The 20,541-nt window shown below is 51.3% G+C and overlaps 1 protein-coding gene across 4 annotated transcripts in view; it reads right to left on the bottom strand.

Moving 5' to 3' along the window:
• Nucleotides 1-6,187: 6,187 nt before the first annotated feature.
• NUP214 (nucleoporin 214) overlaps nucleotides 6,188-20,541 on the bottom strand; it is a 101,100-nt gene continuing 86,746 nt past the window's right edge. For all 4 annotated transcript variants that reach the window (XM_082400693.1, XM_082400694.1, XM_082400691.1 and 1 more), the window contains exons 32-36: nucleotides 15,279-15,431; nucleotides 11,169-11,340; nucleotides 9,218-9,357; nucleotides 7,962-7,986; nucleotides 6,188-7,455 (exon numbers count right to left, since the gene is read on the bottom strand). In XM_082400693.1, coding sequence (XP_082256819.1) covers nucleotides 7,422-7,455; nucleotides 7,962-7,986; nucleotides 9,218-9,357; nucleotides 11,169-11,340; nucleotides 15,279-15,431 — 524 coding nt within the window. In that variant the 3' untranslated portion in view covers nucleotides 6,188-7,421. The remainder of the gene's footprint in view (nucleotides 7,456-7,961; nucleotides 7,987-9,217; nucleotides 9,358-11,168; nucleotides 11,341-15,278; nucleotides 15,432-20,541) is intronic.

Raw genomic sequence — 20,541 nt, 5'->3', positions numbered from 1 at the left:
TTAGTTGCTCCGCGGCATGTGGGATCTTCCCGGACCAGGGCTCGAACCCGTGTCCCCTGCATTGGCAGGCGGATTCTTAACCACTGCGCCACCAGGGAAGTCCCGTGACTTTCAATAATTGATTTTTATTGCATGGCTGAAAACATGAAAATAAAATGTTTACCACAAGTTTAACTGTGGATACTTTTATCCAGTGAACATCTATTGCACAAGCGGAGCCATCATGTGTATCTTTAAGTTGTAATGCTCTGAGCAAGATTTTACCTCTGGACAGTTGAGCTCATTTGTTTTGGAGTATAAACAGCTAACAGAGCACGCGACTCAGATCTTGCAGCGGACTCATTTTAGCTCTTTGATTACTGGCATTATACTGAGCGCAGTAAATGAGAAGTGGGTCAGGAATGGGGAACTTAGCCTTCCGCTCTCACTCTAATAAATGATGATGGTAATAATAATAACACCAGCTTTATATATAATGTCTCATTTAATCGTCAACAAATCTAGACAAATATATTATCATTCCCCCTTTTTACAGATGATAAAACTGGGGCTCAGAGAGGTTAAGTGACTTGCCTTAAGTCACACAGCTAGGATGGGATTCGAGCCCAGACACACACATGACCTTAACCAATAAACTCCACTTGCTGGATTGAATCACTTTCTTCCCGTTTTTGGGTCTGAATTCCCTTCTGTATTGAGGACAGAATCGAACAGGATCATCTTCGGCCCCCAGATGCCGGCTTCTTTGATTCCCACTTGGGCCAGCTTTGCTGTGTGCCAAGGCCACAAAAGGGATCGCCTCCATCCTCAACAACCTACAGCCAGCAACGCACTTGGTGAAAAAAGGGCCTGGGTGATAAATTCGTGGCCGGAACAGCCAGACCCACTGCCCATTAGGAGAAAGCATGGCATGTGTGCCGTGCTGACGGTGGACTGGCGGGGGAGATGCACACAGGAAGCACAACACGTATATAAATGTTTCTGGACGGTGACCACCGGTCCCACCATCTGTGACACTGACAACCACACAGCAGAGTCTGAGCACCACTTGGCTTGAGTGTCTCGGAGACGATGTTTATTCCTGTTTCCAGAATGGCTCAAAATGAAAGCAGCAGCAGCTATAGACAAGGGTCAGGAGTCAGCCAGGTCAGATGCCTGAAGCCCCCAAGTGGGGAAGAGGATCCGGGCCTGAATTCAGCTCAGAGCAGTTGCTGCCAGGTCATTAAACAGAGGAGCATGGCTCTCTTGGGCCCCGGGCCGGAGGGCTGGTGGGAGAGATTCAGGCTGCGCTGTCAACTCACCCGTATGCAAAAACTTGTAATTATAGCAGTTTCATTTCCCTACACTGGGGCAAATCTTTGTTCCCTAAATCGCAGAGAATGAAAGAGATTTAAAAGCAAACCTCCCAAGACTTGAGAGTTCTAAATGCTTCTGAAACTATCGGCTGGTGACAACCAAGCTGTTCCACTGGCTCACGGAGCTCCTCTGTCAGCCGCAGCCAATGACTCCAAAATGGGTGCAGCAGCCCTTCCTGCTCCTCCTGCACCCCCCCGGCCAGCTGGAGAGCTCTGGGACGCGAAGATTAGCAAGGCGCGGGGCGAGCCACGCATCTGGCTGTTCTCACCTGCAGGGGCAGAAACCTGTAGACTGGACGGGGGATGGCAGGCCTGCACCCTCCCGGGCCAGGATGAGGCTGAGGGGGAAACAAGGGCAAGGTATCTTTCAGCCTGAGGCCCTGTCCCTCCTCAGGGAGTGATCAGATGAGAGCACCGCAGGCATGTGCTCAGGCCGGGGTGGGGAGGGGTGGCACTGGGGCCCACCTGCTTGGGCCAGGCTGCTGCAGCTCCTGGTCTCTCCCCATGAAGCCAGGGAAGCCACCTGTGAGAGTCCCAGTGACGTGCCGGGCACGGCCTTGTGCGTATCTGCTCTGTGAGGTGTGTGGCATCTGCCCCATTTTAACTGAGCTAGAGGACGTGACTAGTTCCAGTTGGGAAGTCTCAGCGGAGAGCCTTGTACCCAGGCCTCTCTGCGTCTAGTCTGTGCCCCCAACACCCGCTGTGGGCCACAGACTGTTGTTCCAGCCCCAAGCTATAGCACCTTCCTGGGATGCTGAGAAGCAGAGGACCACTGGGCCAGGGCTACCGCGGTGATGCCTGATGGGGGCTCTGGTCGGCTTGGGCACAGGACAGAGCCAGGCCCCGGGCCTGGCGGACAGTGGCCTTGCTGTGTGGCCCTGGTGTGATCAGCTGGCTCCATGCTCTTGAATAGTAGCCCTGCCCCCCACCCCGTCCTCTCCCGCTGGGGTCTGGCTTTGGAGCAAGTCCCGGCTTCTTTCTGGGAAGCTGTTCTGGGTGCCTTTTATCCCATGGTTCCTGACTCTTGCTGTCCTGGCACTTGTCGGGGGCTGAGGACAGACAAGGCTTACACGGCCTCTGCCCACATTGAGCTGCCAGTCGTTGGGGGATGGGAGGCGTGGGACAGACCAGACAACCAACCAGCCACCCAATTACACGACTAACCGTAACCGCAACGTGTACCTCAAAATGGCAATGCAGTGTGAGAGGACTGGTTGAATCTGAGCAGGGCAGGCAGCCCAGCGCAGGGTGGCTGGGGTGGGGGGGTGGAATGATTTAAGCCGAGAGCTGCCAGGTGAGTGGGAAGGCACGAGGGGCCCTGCAGCAGAGACAAATGCGGGGGAGCCCTGAGGTGGGGAGGGGGACCACGGGCCACGTGAGGAAGAGAATGTGCAGAAGGGCCCAGAAAGGAAGGAGATGAAGCAAGAAGAGGGGCCAGCCGGGGTCGGGGAGCCTGGAGGTGTGACCCGCAGGCCACTGTGAGGATTGCCTTCTGACCTTCTGGATGGGGGGGCCTATAGGTGTGGCTGTGGAACCCACCCAATGGAGGGTTAGGAAGCAACGCTCTCCGGCATCCTTGCAGCCCCAGACGAGTGGGGCCAGCAAGGGGCGGGCAGGCGGGAGCGGAGGTGGAGGGGGGCCGGGAGGAGCGATGAGCTGGACTCGCCGCGTCGTGTGGCCCGGGCCTGCCCCGCGCCCCCATCACCGCACTGACTCCCTCTCTGCGGCTGGCGGGCTAGGGCCGCGAACGACGTGGAGAATCTCTGGCCAGGGCTGTGGAATGGACGGGACTCCACTCGTGAGCAGAGAGGGGCGGAACAATGGAGTAACTGCCGCCTCGGGACCCTGGAAAGGGACCTGTGGGACCCTGGAAAGCCTCAAAGCCAGAGCCCGCAGGAGACAGCAGAGGAAGGAGGGGCCTGGACAGCCAGAGGGCGTGGGGCCAGCTGCTTCCTCCGGGGTCTGACCGCCTTCCTCCGGAAGCAGACGCCAGTCCCCAGCTGTACACGGTGGGCGCCAACGCGGGCGCCGCAGACTCAGCCCCACCGCCGCCCCGCCCCCCTGGGGTTGCGGTTCAGTCGGACGATCACGCCCAAGGTTGGAGCAGCAGAATGGCGGCAACCGACTGCACAACCGGCAGCGCGTTCACCGTGGTCCCCATCCAATGTCAGCTCCTTTCCGTGGGGGTAGACACGACAGGCGTGTGAGGGGCTCGGCAGTGTCCCTGGCTACAACGGGTCAGGTACTGCCTCTAGAATGAACGACCACCTTGAGGGAGGACGATCACGAGAGCCAGCGGTGGACGGCCAGGGCCCAGCCGAGGGCAGGCGGGTGCCGTGCGGGGCAGGGCAGCAGGCACTGCCCCGGTTCCTTCTGGCTCCACCGCTGCCTGGCTTAGGACTCAGCAAACTGCTTACTCTCTTGGTCTCACTCTCATCTGGAAGATGTAAGTTAAACGTGCAGACAGTAATCATTCAACGAACTATCACTACTATTATCACTGAATATGAGAGGGATGTGTATTGGAAACACAACCTGCAGGAAGTAAATAAGCTATGCTTTTGTCCAGCGACACCGACGATGAAGCAAGGATGAGTTTCAAGGAAGCTGGCTCCAGCAGAAAGGTTCCACGGTAAAAGTATTTGGGAAATGGCAGACTATTGCATCTTATTGATTTACAAAGCAAATTTGCATATTAAAGGCTCAAAAGAGTCCGATAAAAAGATGTGTTAAATTTCATTCTGTTCATTCTTTTCCCCAACTTATCTGACCGTGGAACCCTTCTTATTTTGGCTGAGTATGGAAACATTCTGAAGACAGAGGAGGTTTGGGGGCTAAAACCATCTCAGTCTAATTGCTTTTTTTCCTCCTGTGAGTGATGAAGGAACAGAGAAATCAGAGAGAACCGGGGTAGGAGGAGGAAGAGACTGATCCTGGAAGCCCGGGGCCGGGAGGTACACCTGCCCCTGCTTTCCGCCCAGCAGGTGACACCCAGAAGAAGCAGGAGAGCCGGCCAATGCCTGGGGGCACTGGGCAGGCGCTCTGTGAGGAAACCGAGTGGGAACCCACAAGTTGATGGAACTGAAGAGAAAAGGAAAGGATGACAGAGCCCATCTCAGGAGGATGCAGGACACCGCCCCTCTTCCTCCTCAAGTACTTTGAAGCAAAACGTGGCGACCAGAGACAGCGCGACTGAGTCGCGTCGGGAGACAGGATGAGGTCAAGGAGGGGACCTCCTCCCACCCGTTAATCGGGGAGACCTCACAGAGGCGGCGTTCAGAAGCTGCCTGAACAGGAAGGCGCTGACAGCCCACCTGTGCTTTCGTATTTCCTTTTTGAGCAGGTGCCCCAAATGCAGCTGAAACAAACTCGGTGCCCCTCATCAACAGTTTCAGAAAGATCCCTTACCCTGGACTCACGGCAAAATAAACACAGCCATAGGAGTGCGGGTCTCTTTCAGATGCTCCACAGGAAGAAGATATTTATAGTTACTGCCATTAAAAGGTTTCTCTAAATGTGGACCGCAGACCGTCTGCGTGGGAATCACCTGTGAAGCTTATCGAAAACACAGCGTGAAGGGACCAACTCAGCTCTGCTGAGGCAGAATCTCAGACTGAAGTGGAGGCCTCCTGCGCTAGAGCCTGGTTAAGCAGGCGCCCTCCGGGCCCATCTGCGGTCACGCTCCCTTCTCACGGGGCCATGACGCTCACACTCGCGGCTGCTCTCCGTTTGCCACTATTTGGGGAAGGCGCAGCCCCGCCGTCTCCCCCCCGGGCAGGCCGGAGCCACCGTGCAGCGCCTGCCCAGCATCCTGGGAGCTCGGGTTTCAGGGGACGCACGCTGGCTGCGCTCTGAGATGACCCCTGTCACCCAGCAGCGAAATCGACCCCAAAAAAGGAACTCAGAGGGGCTCCCGCACCAGCCATACATTCCCTGGTGGCCGCCGCCCGCCCGACAGTGAGTGCGGGGGCGTTATCTGGCCGAGCTCAGCTGATACGGCCTTAGGGAGAGATGTCACATGCCACCTCGATGGAGGATTACACAGAGAATTTGAGGTCAAGGGTTTAGGCCAAACCAGCTTCTATTTATAAAAAAGAGCCTCTGGGGGGAAACGTAAGCGCAGGAGATGGCTCTGTCTGGGTGCCGGTCAGGAGGAGGACACGCCGAGGCAGGTCAGCTCTTGCCATTTAGTCACGTTGCTCCCTTAAAGCAAGGCCCTCCACCGCGAGCTGTTCCCACCAACGCTCGAATTCCTCTGTCTCAAGATGGCCCTGGGTACAAACGAGGGAGAGCACACGTGGGAGGAATGAGCCCCGTGCCTGGCCGTGTGGATGTCTGGGGACTGGCTCTGCGGCTGGGGGGGCCTCACGTGAGAACAGGTGGAGACGGGCACTTCAGTTCCACAAAAACCAACAAGGGAACCCGTTAAATGACTGAAGTCCAAGCTCTTTGAAGGAGGCAGACGCCCTGATTAATGGAACATACGAGCAGACTCTCACTCTTCTCTCATAAGCTGCACAGAAAACCGGAGAAGTCACCCAGGGGCCCAATTCCGGTTTGGGATTCCTGAAACCCAACGCGCCGCACTAGGGAACTCCTCTTCTGATGAGCGTGAGAAACTACTGCCTTCAGCCCGAGCGCGTCTAGTACCAGTTTCAGTCCTACTGAATGAGAACCTGCCAGACTGGGGCTTCTGAGTCTGTACTTTACACAGAGCCCCTAGCAGAGCGAGGACCGGCAGGGCAGGCTGTGGCCCAGGGTACCTCCCCGGGCTCTACCCTCCCAACAAGCCAACAGAACCAGCCAGGTCGTACTGGCTGTAATGTGACAAATTCAACCACATGGAAAACTTTTATTAACACCTTTCAAAATACAACTTTCCAATGTGTAAAAATCTAAATAACTGTCCCTTTCCAACCCTCCCCTGCTAATGACCCAAGCCAAAGCGCTGTCCTATTCTGAGCCTGAAAGATAACAAATTCTTATGCCTACGCTTTGGTGCAAGGCAGTCCTTGTTTGTCAGCAACTGGCAAGGACATCACAGGCCTAAGAACTAAAATATGCCGAGACCTGAAGAACACTGCATTACAAGCACTTTAATGAGACCAAAGTCACGATCTCTAGGCCACCCTAGCAAACACTTGCCTGGTGGCATCGGGCAGTAGCAACATCTTCTCAACTCCTGGGTCTACCCAAGGGTTATGTGCACTGCGGTTCATAGACAGGGGCCAGGAGTGGTCACCCATGTCACCGTCACCTACTGGAGATAAAAGGTGTTTCTCAATCAACTGCCCACCTTGCTGCCAGAGTATAAGAAATTAGCCGTCGGACACACAGTGCCCAAGAGCCAAACTGAGAGAATGAGCAGAGGTGTTCCAAGGGCAGCACCCCTGTCATCAGCAACCCCTGGCATGCTTTCCACACCTGCCTCACAGCTACCTGTACTCTGAGGTGTTAATACCTCTCCTGAAACTCAGCTAATGCCTGCATAAGTGAGTTTCTTTCCCTCTACTCAATCACGAAGTTGGCACCTTGAGGGGCCTCATACTCAACAGCAAAAAGGACGTGAAGAAAAGACACTGAGTTATGGCCTCAAAAAGGTGCTGGCCAGCACTCAACCTCTTCCCCCTGGGGAGGGCCCCAGTCCGAGGAGACCAGGGGAGACTGTCTGGGAGAAGCGTCTGCCTATCCGTATCCTATGCTGGATCCTTTTGGCAGCCGTCTTTGAAGACAGATGCTGCTGGCTGATGGCAGGCTGTGCAGGTTTCTCAGAGCCACAGAAATGAGGAAACCTCTCTCCTTGGCTGTGACCTGAAAAAGCCCACATACATTCTGTATGGAAACAGGCCAAACAGTTTAATAGCAGGGGTCGGGGGGGAACAACCAACACAAAATATAAAACAAAACAAGCAATCAAGCATTTCTGGAGTTTGGTTTCTGCTGTTTCTTTCAGGGTGTGTATTTCAATGAGAACGTCCAGTTCAAAGGACTGCTCCCGGGTTTCTCAGTGAAGGGGAGCTGAGAACGCAGCTGGTCACAGGAACAGAAAGGAACACCGACACCCATTCAGCTTCTCCAGCCACCAAAGCCCTGGACAGACCTGCAAGGAAGCGCCGGGAGAGGCAGATCAGCTCCTGCTCTGAGGAAGGGCTTCGGGGCTCGTGCCACTCCCTGTGTTCAAAGTTCAGGACCCTGAATTTTTAATGTCATGCAATTCTACACAGAATCACAGAGCAAGGATCAAAAAAATAAGACTTGGTAATCGGCTTGGAGCCCAGGAAGCTCCTGAGACAAGAACAGCAAAATAAACAAAAGCATCTCTCGAGTCCTGCCTTCCAGACTTTGCTCATCAGAAGGCACAATCTTCTCTCTGAGGCTCAGCCCTTGAGGAGAGGCCAAGCCGGGCACCTCCTGCCACATGTCCGAGATCAGCAAGTCCACAGAACCCAAAGCCTGCTGCCAGACCACCATGCTGCTAGGACAAGCTTTTAAACCAGGAAAAATGGACACAAAATGTACAAACAGAGCAGAAACTAGTATTTTCACGTACCACACACTCTTCCATCCTTCGTTAATGACTCAAAATAACTGAAGATAGATACTTACGAGCTAGATGATCCAAAGCTAAATCCTGAAAAAGAGGAAAAGGGTGCAGTTAAAACACACACACACACGGGACTTCCCGTGGCGCAGTGGTTAAGAATCCGCCTGACAATGCAGGAGACACGGGTTCGAGCCCTGGTCCGGGAAGATCCCACATGCCGCAGAGCAGCTAAGCCCGTGTGCCACAACTACTGAGCCTGCGCTCTAGAGCCCTCGAGCCACAACTACGGAGCCCGCGTGCTGCAATTACTGAAGCACACACGCCTAGAGCCCGTGCTCCGCAACAAGAGAAGCCACCGCAATGAGAAGCCCATGCACCGCAACAAAGAGTAGCCCCTGCTCGCTGCAACTAGAGAAAGCCCGCGCAGCAACAAAGACCCAACGCAACCAAAAAAAACCCCCCAAAAAAACACCACCACACACTTGAAAGACAAAGGTGGTCTCTAGGCCGCATTCTTTCCCTCCCTTTGTCTCCCTCCTCCTGCACTGCCTGCAGGCCCAGGCGGGCAGGAAGTGCCGTGGTCTTCTGGGTATTTCAGGGTTCTTCCCTCCTCCCTGGTGGGCATTGGCAGAGGGTCTTGGGTAGGCGCCCTCTCGCTGCTGCACCGTGCCACACAGATCCATTGCATCGGGAAAATATGTTTTTTCTACTTCTCCCATCCACTTGCTTCCTCTTCTTCTAGAGGCCAGAGCAGCAAGACACTCGGGTTCTAGGCCTGGCTCTGCGGCTCACCGTCTGGCCCTTTGGGCAAATTGGTCCCTTGGAGTTTTTGTGTCATTTGTAAAATAATAACGATGCCTAACTTCTGTGTCTAGTAAGTGTGGTGCAAGGATAAAGGCAGAATGCACACACTGTACTATGTGAAGAAGCGGAGTGTCAAACAAATGAAAGACATTTTGTAAAGTCTCTACGTCTTATTTCTATTTTTTTCTCTATCTTATTTTTTGAGTCTGATTCTTAAATCAAGGTTTAGTAGAACCTGATTTTTCAATCAAGGTTATTTTTTGGGGTCCTCAAATCTTGAGAGAAAAATCAAGTCAGCCATTTCTTCACTTGGTAAGAAACAGCACAGCATTACAAATCTAATTAAAACCTAAAAAAGAACATTTTGTCTTTCAAGCACTTTTGGCTTTTAAAATACTACACTGAAGAGCCAGGTAAAACCACTCATTCTTTTCTTTGGGGCCGGGGGTGTCCAGGCATTTACTGAGGAGACGAAAGGAGGGGCCGCGGTGCGGGAAGGGGTCTGGCTGCCTACCTCCGCTGCCTGATCCGAAGGCAGAGAATCCCCCGCTCTGGGTCCCGAACGCAGACGGCTGTTGGGACAGCGATCCGAAAGTCGGGGCGTTCTGACTGGCGAGGGTGCCGAAGGACGTGGTGTTGCTGCTGCTCCCAAACCTGGGTTCCGGTGAGAAATGAGGCTGCAGTTAAGCGTGGCCACGCAGCCACTCTGCTGCCCGACGGCCTCAGTCCCCCCTCCCGAGTCTCAGGATGTGAGACACACAGGATTCGAGGTGACGTGCTCGGTTTAAACTGGCAGCCTCTCAGAACAAAGAGGCTAGAGCCCAGAGCCAACCTTCACCTCAGCCTCGGGAAGAAAAGTAAAGGGACGCCATATGAAATCCCCCTCGCCCAGTGTCTGAGTTCTCCACTGTCTGGTCCTACTCTAATCCCACTCCTGCCTTGGGTCTCTCGTGTACACCTGTGGGAACTCCTCAGGTGTCAGTCGGGGTCAGATACAGTTCCCCGGCCAGGGACCTGAAAAAAGGTGACAGGCTCTTTCGGAGATTTCATACCAAAGCTGGTACTCAGCTCTGCTGGACAAAATGGAACCAGCCAGTCAGGATTTATGTGGGAGAGCCCCCAGCCAAGGCAGAATCTGATACTTTTTTTACTAGTGAAGAAAATAGCTGGTTTCAAATAAATAAATAAAAACCTCAAGATTCCTAGTCAACCACGAACCTTCCACCAACTTTGCAGCATTATGTGCCGGGCGGTCACTGGCGAGAACAGTGTCCATCAGAACCTGCCAGAATACTGGCTTAAGTCGATCCCAACTCTCCTTTAAAAGCTTTTCTTAACTTTAAGTCTTGGGGTTTCCTGACTTACTGGGAGAAACTTAAAAGACCCATCGGTCTCTGCATGAAATCTAAGAAGCAATACATCAACTTGCTCACTTTCCTTGAAATTCGCCAGCACTGCTGCACCAGCATCTTTCATGGAGAGGAGAGGGTATGAATAAGGAGTCCACTTGAGTTTATTTTCAAGATAAAGATGCTCTCACCTGGCCAACCCTCACCCCACGTACCCTGACAGCTCTCCCAAACAAGCCCCTGGCTCCACCCCCCAACTCTTCAGCTTTACACATCCTGAGCCAGCGCTGAGGACAAGGACAGCGAGAGGCCGATAAGACGTTCCTCTCAGACACCCACACCTCCTCTGAAGGAGACACTTTGTAGTCATCACCACATATATTTTACTGGGAATTTGTGGTGTGGTGAAGGCTATTTTTTCCATGGGGTTTTGGGAACCAGACCGAGTTTCTGGGGCCCTTAAAAGCAAATCTCTAATATGGCATTTTCAAGTGAGGATATGCAAAAGGGAGTGAGAGCGGCCTTGAAAGCTGAGCAGTCGTGGAGACTCTGAAACACGCACGGGGCCCAGGCAGGGCCTCAGGAAGCTGGCCCAGCGGGCTGTGCACCGAAGACCCACTCCGGGGGTCTGGAGCGGAGCAGGGGACACAGGGAGTTGTTTGCTCAAGGACAATGGGTCTTCTGCGCAACAATCCCAAGAGGAAGGAATCTGATTAAAAACTATTCATTTAGAGTTTACTAACAGAAGTCACCATACAAGGGGCAATCGTGGCTGTAAAGCAGCCAAGGTGAGACTGTTTTTCTTCCTTTAACCAATCCTCTAGCCCCACCAGGAGAACAGGGGTCTGCCAGCCACTACTCCACGTATCAGGGGACAGCAACACAGCTGGTGTCCACCACGTACTGGACAGAGTCTGCCTTGGAAGACACGAACCTTCCCCTGGAGAGAACAGGAATCCTGGAGCGACTGGCTTGCTGATTTCGAGGGAGGGGCTTTCAGCTCAGTCGAGAGTAGGGGAAACAGAAGAACTTTCTTTTCAAAGCAGCAGTACTGGGCCCCAGTGCTTCTGCTGACCTGAGCCTGTGGGTTTGCCCAGGCCTCTCTGGGGGGCTTACCCGAATCCTCCCGCGCTGGCGGCCGCGGTACCCTCTCCGAACACTTTGCCTCCCGTCGAGCCCAGAGGGCTTGTAAAGGCTGGGGCTGAACCGAATGCTGGCACCCCTCCAAACCCAGGGGATCCCCCAAAAGTAGGAGGGCTGCCAAACACTGGAGCAGCACCGAAGCCACCTGAGCAAAACAGAGGCAAACAAACAGAAACGGGGAGAAAGAAAGAAGGAGACAGAGAAGACAATGAGCAGTGAGAAACCAAATCACAAGAGGCAGGAGAAAGGGGAAGATACGTTAGAAACTCAATTCACAATACCCTTTCTATCAGCAAAATAACAAACCCAAACCCAAACCCAACCCAACCCGCCACCCACTCCATTTCTAGCAGAGGGGTTTGGGGTCCACGTAGGAGAGCTCCTTGGAGTTCTAAGAATCCAGCAGACTCCGTGTTTGTCTGCGAGCTCCCTGGTCCCTCCCAGAGGCAAGCTGGACTCGTCAGCTCCAAGTCTCGTGAGATCCGACTGCCACCAAGAACCAACTCCATGCACGGCAGACCCCCGCCCAGACCCTCTGCCACGTTTGGAGACTCCTCACCGAAAAGTCACGCTCAAAAGCGCCAATCCCTACCCAGCTGTCAAAGTGGTCAGAGTTTATTACTTATCATCACATAGGCAAGGCATCTCGCTTCATGGAAACACAAATTATAAAATTAGAGGCTCAAATCCCCTCTCAGGGAGAATCTGCGAGCCGGGTTACAGAGGAGACGGAGAGGCTGACGCTCGGCCAGGTGCTTTTTACTTATTTAGAGCCTGAGAGCTCTCACGTCTCTCACAGGAGTCTTTCTCTCCCTGTACAGAAGAATTTTTTAAAAATGCTCCCTCTCTGCAGTCAGGAACTGCTCCTCAATAAAAAAGCACGCCGTTTCTCGTCTGGAGGAAGGCTGCTGCATAAATGTGATAAGGCAATCAATCAGCCGGGAGGAGAGCCCTGAGTCCACGACCCCCTGGGCAGGCTCCCAGCGCTCTCACTCACGTGGACACAGGCCTGCAGGGGTGGCACGCACGCAGGTGACCGCACAGGAAGGGCCAGGCGTGCCCAGGCCACCTCCCCTGATTGGTGGATGCCCATCGGGCGGGAAGACAGAAGGTCCTTCCCTAACTGTTCCTTCCGCTCCTGAGGAGGGTTCCCAAACCCCAAGATACTGCACACATCACTCTAGGCTATTAGCAGAGACACTTGCTGAGTATCTATTGAGCAGAACAGAGCAAAACGGTACAAGACGTGTGCTCTAAAGGGCAGTATTTCTTACAGTGACTATCGGCCCAGGAGCTACATGCTGAAGGGAGGAGCGGTGGCCCAGGCAGAGCCAGGAGGCGATTTGCCCAGGGAGACGGGGACCTCATTCTCGCCCCTTCAGAAGGTGAATCCCGTTGACAGAGGGATCACTCAGGCCTTCTTACTATGAGCGTAATCACAGCACAAGCTTCGGCCACCTGCAGCAGGAAAGATCAACTGCTGGACACGAAAAGCTGTCAGCTGAACGCCTTAGTTAGCTGCTACTTTGTGGTTCAATCGTTTGCTTATTTACCATGAACAGCAGAAGCACAGCTGAGAAGGTGCTTTCTGTGCGGGCTCACGTTTGGGTTTACATTCTGTATTTTAAAACCTTGAGTGAAATTCCAAGCCATGATAATGGAGACTGTTGGGTTACAAATATAACAGACTGGAAAAAAAAAAAGTGCTAAAAAACCCTTGCAGTTGAATTATTTAAGACTGATCACAGATCTGGTTACACTTTCTTCCTGGACACACAGGCCTTTATCTAGTGCCTTGTACTCAATAGTGTTCAGAGTTCTTGGTGGAAGGTGAGTGAAAAATGAGAAGTCACAATGATACAGAAAGTACACTGGACAGGGAGGGGAGGAGATTAAGCACATACATACACACACACACACACACACAATGCCCCCAAAACAACGAATCCATGTCACAGCTACGTGAAACAGAAGAGAGTGGTCACTTGGGCTTTATTTCTGGAGACAGGCAACTCACTCCTGATGCTAGGGGGTTCCAATTTTATTAGATGCTTATATTTTTTCTCCTCCAGAAGAGACAGAAATTTAGTAGTACTCAAGGATAATAAGATTTCTGATTTACTGAGGGCCCGCCACGTGCCAGGTGCTGTACACCAGTTTGTTTCAACCCTCCCAACAAACCCGGGACTCCCTACTTCACAGGTGAGGACCCCGAGGCTCAGAGAACATGTCTCTCATCTACGCTGAGCCAGCTGGCGAGCGGTAGAGCTGGGGTTGGAACAGGGCTGAGTGACTCACAAGACTACCCATCCCCTCACCACTACGTGCCACGCTGCCCCCTGCCACTGCCGCCAAATCCAGCAACTCCACTGACAGAGCAGTGGGGTGACCCCAGTGGACTGGGGGGTGTCAGTCTGTCCCACTTCCTGTCCTCTCCTCAAACGATCTCCAGTGCTATTATTTTCTACTGCAACTGTACTCAAGGGAGGATGGGCACTTTTGGGATTTCAGAGACCCATCCAAACCATCAATCTAAAAATCCCTCGACACCTCAATCTAGGTGGTTTCATGGGGCAAGTAATCAAATAGGAAAAATATTCTGGAACGTGGGAGGACACATTTTCTCTCAGACTGCAAAAATAAAAGGGGCAAATTCTCAGATCAACTGGGACATGATCCCAGGATAAGGAACAACATAGAAGGTAAACACAAGAATCGAAGAAAACATGATCAGGTTCCTGAAAAAGTAAATTTAAAAGTCTTGATGATTAATAAACTAAAATTTCTCAGTCAAATAATATTTGCCTTGTCAAGCAGGACCAAAATCTTAGTAGCCCTTTCATTTTTAAATCATTCACTGCAGGGAAGGGTGGCGGCAGAATAAAGCTGTGATGCTCATTTCTAGTCCATTTTAAATTCTAGGAAGGAGTATAAAAAAACGAGCACTCATAGACTAACCCAGCCCAGGCACGGGTCTGAGTAAAGGTGCACAGTGCATTCAGAAACCACAGCAATTTCGGTTCTAAAAGGTGGGATTCCAGGTACTAATTTGGGGCAGTTCTGCTCCTCAGTCAGAGCCACCCAGGCATCTGCTCCTCGGGTAGGGTCCTTCCTCTGGAATCCCCCCATAAATTCAGAGTATCCCATACACACAAGGGAGAAGTATCCTGCCCGCTCACCTGTGGGGCATTTGCTTTAAAGAACTGCTTTCTCAGCAAATATCCTCCCCCTTTGCCCCCTGCCTTAAAAAAATCTTTTCACACAATTTTCCACACAACAAGGGCAGGTATGCACAGATCCCCTCTGTAGATCTCAGAGACAGAGATAGGATAGAGGGGCAGCTGACAGAGATGAAGTACGGTTTTACAGGTAAACATATATCGTTCTTTAAAATTTTTAATTATAAGTGTAATAATACATGATTGTAAGAAGCCACACAGTTTATAAATGTATACTTTAAAAGTAATGCTGGGATAAAAAGTAGTACTGTAATGTTCTTTATTCCTGACTACATGGGTATATTCCAACTGCGAAAATTAATTGAGCTGAATAGTTATGATATGTGGATACTGTATATGTACAGGAGTATCAATACATTTATGTATGTTACACTCAAAAGCAAAAAAAAAAAAAGTGATTTGGGAAGGAGGACAAATGATATAGACGTAAGAAATTAAATAAATAATCTGTCTTGCCCATCACAGGTAATGGGCATCCAAGCAAATCTGACTTAGGATGCTTTCTTGCTTATATTTCAGTTATCATGGTCTTATATGTTCCCTCACTTTGGTTGTTAAATGCAACTAAATATTTACAATGCTTTCTTCCCTAAGAAAACATGAAGTTCTCTTCAGGGCTGCATGCTATGCATTCTGTGCTGTTTAACATGTCTCAGGAGACCTAGAACAGTGTCAGAAACGTAGTAGCTGCTCAATAATTAGAAAATGAATTTGGGGGAAAAGATCCCTTCATCCATACTCCATACTCTCCCCTGAGAACACCCCAGAGAGCTCTCCTTCCAGAGGTCTATGCAATGTTAAATACGCATCTAACAATAACCACAGCTAACAGGCATAGGAGTACCTGTTTTACTTGGAGTGGAAAACCCAAAGCCTTGGGAGGCCACACTTCCTCCTCCAGCGCTAAAGGTGCCAGCAGGTTTCTGGTCTCCAAATGATGAGCTGGCAAATCCGCCGAACGTCTTGGCTCCACTGTTTCCAAAAAGGTTAGAGGTATCTGAAGAGATGAAGAACACGTATGAGGGAGGTCAGAGGGAGAAAAATGTCCTTATCTACTTCTCCGAACAGAGAAGGAAGGAACCTCACTAGGTGTCTGGGGAGAAGGGAATGACAGAGAAGTCGAGGATCCAAGGTCGCTGAGTGGCAGTGAGACAGAAACCTCCTTTGATTTGCATGCATCTTGACGACAAGTTTTTAATCATTCTGGTGCTCAGGCTCAGGATTCCCTGGGGCGATTCTACAGGCACAGAACAACGGGGCCGCAACAGGTCCCAGTGAAGAGGCTCTTCTGCAGAAAGGTACCTGCGTGCCCACAGGTATCACAGGTACGTCCAACACAGGGCCAACCCCGCAGCCGCACACGAGACCATTTGCTTCTGAAGAACAGGGCTGGTTTTCATGGATCTCCTCGTACGAAGACCAACTTCAAATTTTGTCAAACTGGAGAAAACAAAGAGCGAATCCAAACCGAGCGCGGTGGCTTCCAGCGTTCTGCTTTTACAGCCTAGCTGGGCATGCTTGCCGCTGGCCGATCCGCGCGGAGAACGGCAGACGAAATAGGAAAAACCCTGCTGCTCCCACCTCTGATCTGACAGGAGCTAGGCATGCTCTGAAGAACGTAAGGGGCCAGCAAGACTTCCAGTCTGATTTCCTCTTTCTAAGAGGTTCAGTTAAGCCCTTGACCTTTCAGATGCTTATCTAGTGGGTCGCTCCCGCAGCTACACACTGAATCGGCTCCAAGACTTAAAGGAAAAACGGAAATGAGGGACTTTCCTGGTGGTCCAGTGGTTAAGAATCCACCTTCCAATGCAGGGGACGTAGGTTCGATCCCTGGTCGGGGAACTAAGATCCCACATGCCACGGGGCAACTAAGCCCGTGCGCTGCCAACTACCGAGCCCGCACACTCTAGAGCCTGCGAGCCACAACTAGAGAGCCTGTGTGCTGCAACTACTGAGCCCACGCGCCACAACTAAAGAGCCCATGTGCTGCAACTACCGAGCCCGTGCACTGCAACTAGAGAGAAGCCCGCGTGCCGCAACAAAAGACCCCACATGCTGCAACGAAGATCCCGCGTGCTGCAACTAAACCCCACTGGAGCCACATAAATTAATTAAAAAAAAAAAAAAAAAAAAAGGAAGTGAACTACTAAAAACCAAGATGGGTGAGAAGTTTTTTGTTACAAGAAATGCGAATCTGACAGGCAACGTATAAACAGCCAAAGTCATATACACAGAAGTGCCTGGAGAGAGTACAAACAGCACACTAAATAACAGGAATTTTTCTTTAACCCTTTTCCGGGGGGAGAGGGGAGGGATAACTCACATTTCCCCACCATGTTTGGATGCGTGTTTTATTAAAATGAGTTTGCACCCACAGTAAGGCAGCAAGAAGCTCTGCTGAAATGGGATCAGTGCCCAAAGCCACAGGCACGGACAGGAGGCTGAAATGACACGCTCCGGGTGGCAATGGGGCATTGACTCCATGTCACCAAGCGAGGCCTACAAACACCTGCCCAGGCCAGTCTTCCCCCAAGCCCGTCAGGCGCTCACAGAGAAGGTGACAGAAAGGAGAAGAGTGGAGGGCGAATAACTCTGCAAGTCGAGCCGTCTGAAGAGGTGGCCCACCACTAGCCCGTCAGCGCCAGGGTCTCTCATCCCGCTCTGCTGCCAATGCCACCCCAGTGTGAGATGCAACTCCGTTACTACTTCCGCTTGCAATGCTCTTGATCTGCAGGCCAAGAAGTGAGGAGCCTCGCCTCAGGGACACAACCACCTCAAATTTCTAGGCACCGATAACACAGAGCCTCAGACCACCACAGGGTCACTTGCTCTGTAAAACTACTGCTGACAGTTTGGGAGCCTGGTTGTGAGTAGGTCAGGCACTGAGAGCAGGAGTGGTTAACAAATTCCTTTTCACCACCTTCATATACGGTCGCACGGGACTATATACCCCCCCGTAGAGTCTGCAAAATGCCCTCTTGAGCAGTCTGATCCTTCCCTTAGTGAGCCGGCTGAAGGTTACATCAGATTCCTCCAATGGCAGTACAAAAACAGGCTTCTCAGCCATTCCTTTTATTTGGTATTTCAAGAACAGAGGACTGCAATTTTCTGACTTTGTTAGTGCTAACAAGGCAAAAATTCCAAATAGCAAACAAATTCAAGTACAAGATTAGAGGCTAGATCTCCCCTTGGAGAAATCAGAAATACAGAGATGAGATGAAATGATTTTACTGGGACAGTGTTGGAAGACAAACTCTAGAGAAGTCAGAGAACATTTAGAAGTCTTTGGGCTTCTTTATCCCTTTATCTAAGACTCCTTTGTCTTTAAGATGTTCACAGATATGACAGTGGAATAAATGAGTTGTGCAGTCAGCCCTAGCTTCGAAAACCTAATAACTGTGGGGCAAAGACTTAACCTTCCTGAGTCCCAGTTTCCTCATACATATAATGGGACAGCCACTGTGCCCAGGCAAGGCTGCTGGGAAGATTGAATGAATTAATGTATGGAAAGCCCCTAGTCAGGCATAAGGTAGGTCCTAGAAAATAGGACTTCCCCTCCCTGTTTAACTTTCCTCCTGCCAATCATGTTTCCTATCCCAATCAAGTTCAATATAATAAAACAGAGCAGGTCAGCTGTAGAAAGTTAAACCCTTTTCATTTTGCAAAGATCACTAGAATCAAGCCATTCAAGTTGTAACAGTTGTCATTTGTAGTCTCAAAAGGAGCTCTGCATGTTGAAACGTTTTAGGATTTATTTAAGCTGCTCTGAAACGAAGTGGCATTAAATGATGGGATGTCTGCTTCTCCCTGTCTCTATGGCCAACAATGTGCTTCTCAGTTTTCTCCTAGTGGCTCCAAAATAACAGTCTCTAGCTCTTGAAAATATGGTATCTTGGTTGTTGGAACAATATTTCATTGTGGAAGAGACTTCTTCACTTGTGAACTAGCCAGTAGGAAAGCTTGTCTCTGCAGAGCCATCGGATGACCTCCACTGGGGGTTCCAAGAACGGCTCACACTGGCATCCGCTTTGGGCTTCCCCCGACTGGTGCAACGTGGACCCTCCATGGTCTTTTATTTGGCAAAAACACTAGCAAAATCCAACATCAGGGTCTGACCCAATTTAAATTAAATGATACTTGATATAAATTTGATATAAACAACATCACAGAGACCAGATCCCACGTCATTCTGCAGGTCTAAAGTCACTAGACGAGAATTCAACACACACTGAGAAGGCGGTTCTCAGGAAGCCCTCGTCCAGGATACCTTCCCAAGACATTCTCTTAAAGAACAGTAGTAGAAGGAGCCTTGTGGGACCGAAGATTCCCATCAAGTGACTCCTTCATCCTCATACAAACATGTCTTTCAAGCCCCGGTGCAGAGAGAATGTGCTGAGAATTGTTCTCACCAGTGTCTTTAGGACAAGACTCAAGGAGGCAATAGGGCCTTACAGGTAGCAATTCACAGGACCCCCAGGGGTTAACTGTGTCTGTGGTAGAGTCTCGGGGAAGAGAGAGAGAAGAAACCTTTCTAGTGTGAGCTTCTGGATACAGAACACGCCAACTCCAAGCACCAGTGTTCCCAGCTTGTCTTTCTCGATCAATGCATAGTTCCCATTACTTCTCAGGCCTAAAGAGGGCAGCTCCAGGACCAGGCAGCCTGGGGCCTAAACGTCACCAAGGGAACTGCTGGCCGCCCAGTCTGTGCTCAGATATCTATCTGCAGGGGAGGCTGTTCGATGCCACGCGGAGTGATCACAAGGGCTGTCAGACGAGGCGCATGGGGAGGCGTTCCATTCCGTGGCAAGGCCAGAAGACCTCAGAAGGCAGCACGGTGGACCAGAGCTCTGCACACACACCAGGATGAGACCCTCCTTACGCCACTTAACGGCTGTCACCACTGGAAGCCCACATTCCCACTCTGAACCTACTTCCTTATGGGTAAAATGGGGACGGCCACATCTGAAAATACTGTTGTATTTCAGAGGTGAAAGGTGATTAGACCGCACACACTGAACAACTGGCGCACAGCAGGTGATCAGTAAAGATGAGTTCCCTTCTGCTGACGGCTCGTGAAAGAACAGAGCATAAGGGCTGCAGGATTCCAGGGAAGGAGAGATCACTGTGCATCCTCGTGACCTTTCGGCCACGCTGCACAGAGGAAGACGTACATTCATCCTGAAAGGAACGGTAGGTTCAGAGGAGCGGGGCGTGGGGAGCAGTGTGAACCCCGGCACTGAAGCAGGGAGAAGAGAGGGGGGTGTGTGTGCACGCAGGTGCGCAGGCGAAGGAATTCAAAGTCAGAAAAGTGTGTCAGGGCTCATGGAGGGCCCTGCATTATAGCCTAAGGAGCTGGTCTGGACTTTGTTCTATAGTTAGTGGGACATTGCTAAAGGGTTCTGAGTAGGGAGAGTGGCAAAATAAAAGAGTTTTAAGACATTCAATTTGGCACAGATTTCCAGACCACAGTGTAGGAGACAGCAGGCAGAGAGGGGAGTCTGGAGACTCCTGTGATAACCTGGATGGCACTGGGGACACACCCCACAGTGACAGGGAGAAAGGAGAAGGAAAGAGCAGGGAAGGAACTGTTCGGCAGGCAGGAAAGGAGCCAGGAGCCCATCCACACAGGGCAGGAAACAGTGCTGCTCAGAGGGTCACACGCCGCAGGGCCGCCCGAGGGGCAAGAGGCCGCCCCTGTGACCTGCAGAAAACATTCTCAGTACTGTGGCGAGGCCAGTGTCCTCCCCAGGGGCCTTCCAGCTCCTTCTCCACTGTTCCTTCCTCTCATCCTGCACTTGGTCCTCAGGGCTACAGAAGCTCTTGTCCGTTTCACTAGCAAATCACGCAGTTAGTTTTAAAAACCAAAATAATGCTAAATCTTTCCTGCATACTTTCAAATTCACTTAAACTTCCCTTAAGTGTGAAAGTAAACTGCTGGTTTACAACAGCTGATGTTTAGGAGATGAAGACCCGCAGGTGTCTGGTATCAAGAACAGATTATATGCTTATTTTAAACCAGAATTAAAGAATTAGAAACAATGGTGTGCCTATGAACAACAGGTCGGGGCCGGGCAGGGGGTGTCTGTCCCCGATCTGTAGCACTGTGC

The sequence above is a fragment of the Balaenoptera borealis genome, assembly GCF_965194805.1.
Source record: "Balaenoptera borealis genome assembly, chromosome: 8".
Lineage (NCBI taxonomy): Eukaryota > Metazoa > Chordata > Mammalia > Artiodactyla > Balaenopteridae > Balaenoptera > Balaenoptera borealis.
The sequence above is the reverse complement of the archived record's forward strand: the minus strand, read 5'-3'. Positions and strand labels throughout refer to the sequence as shown.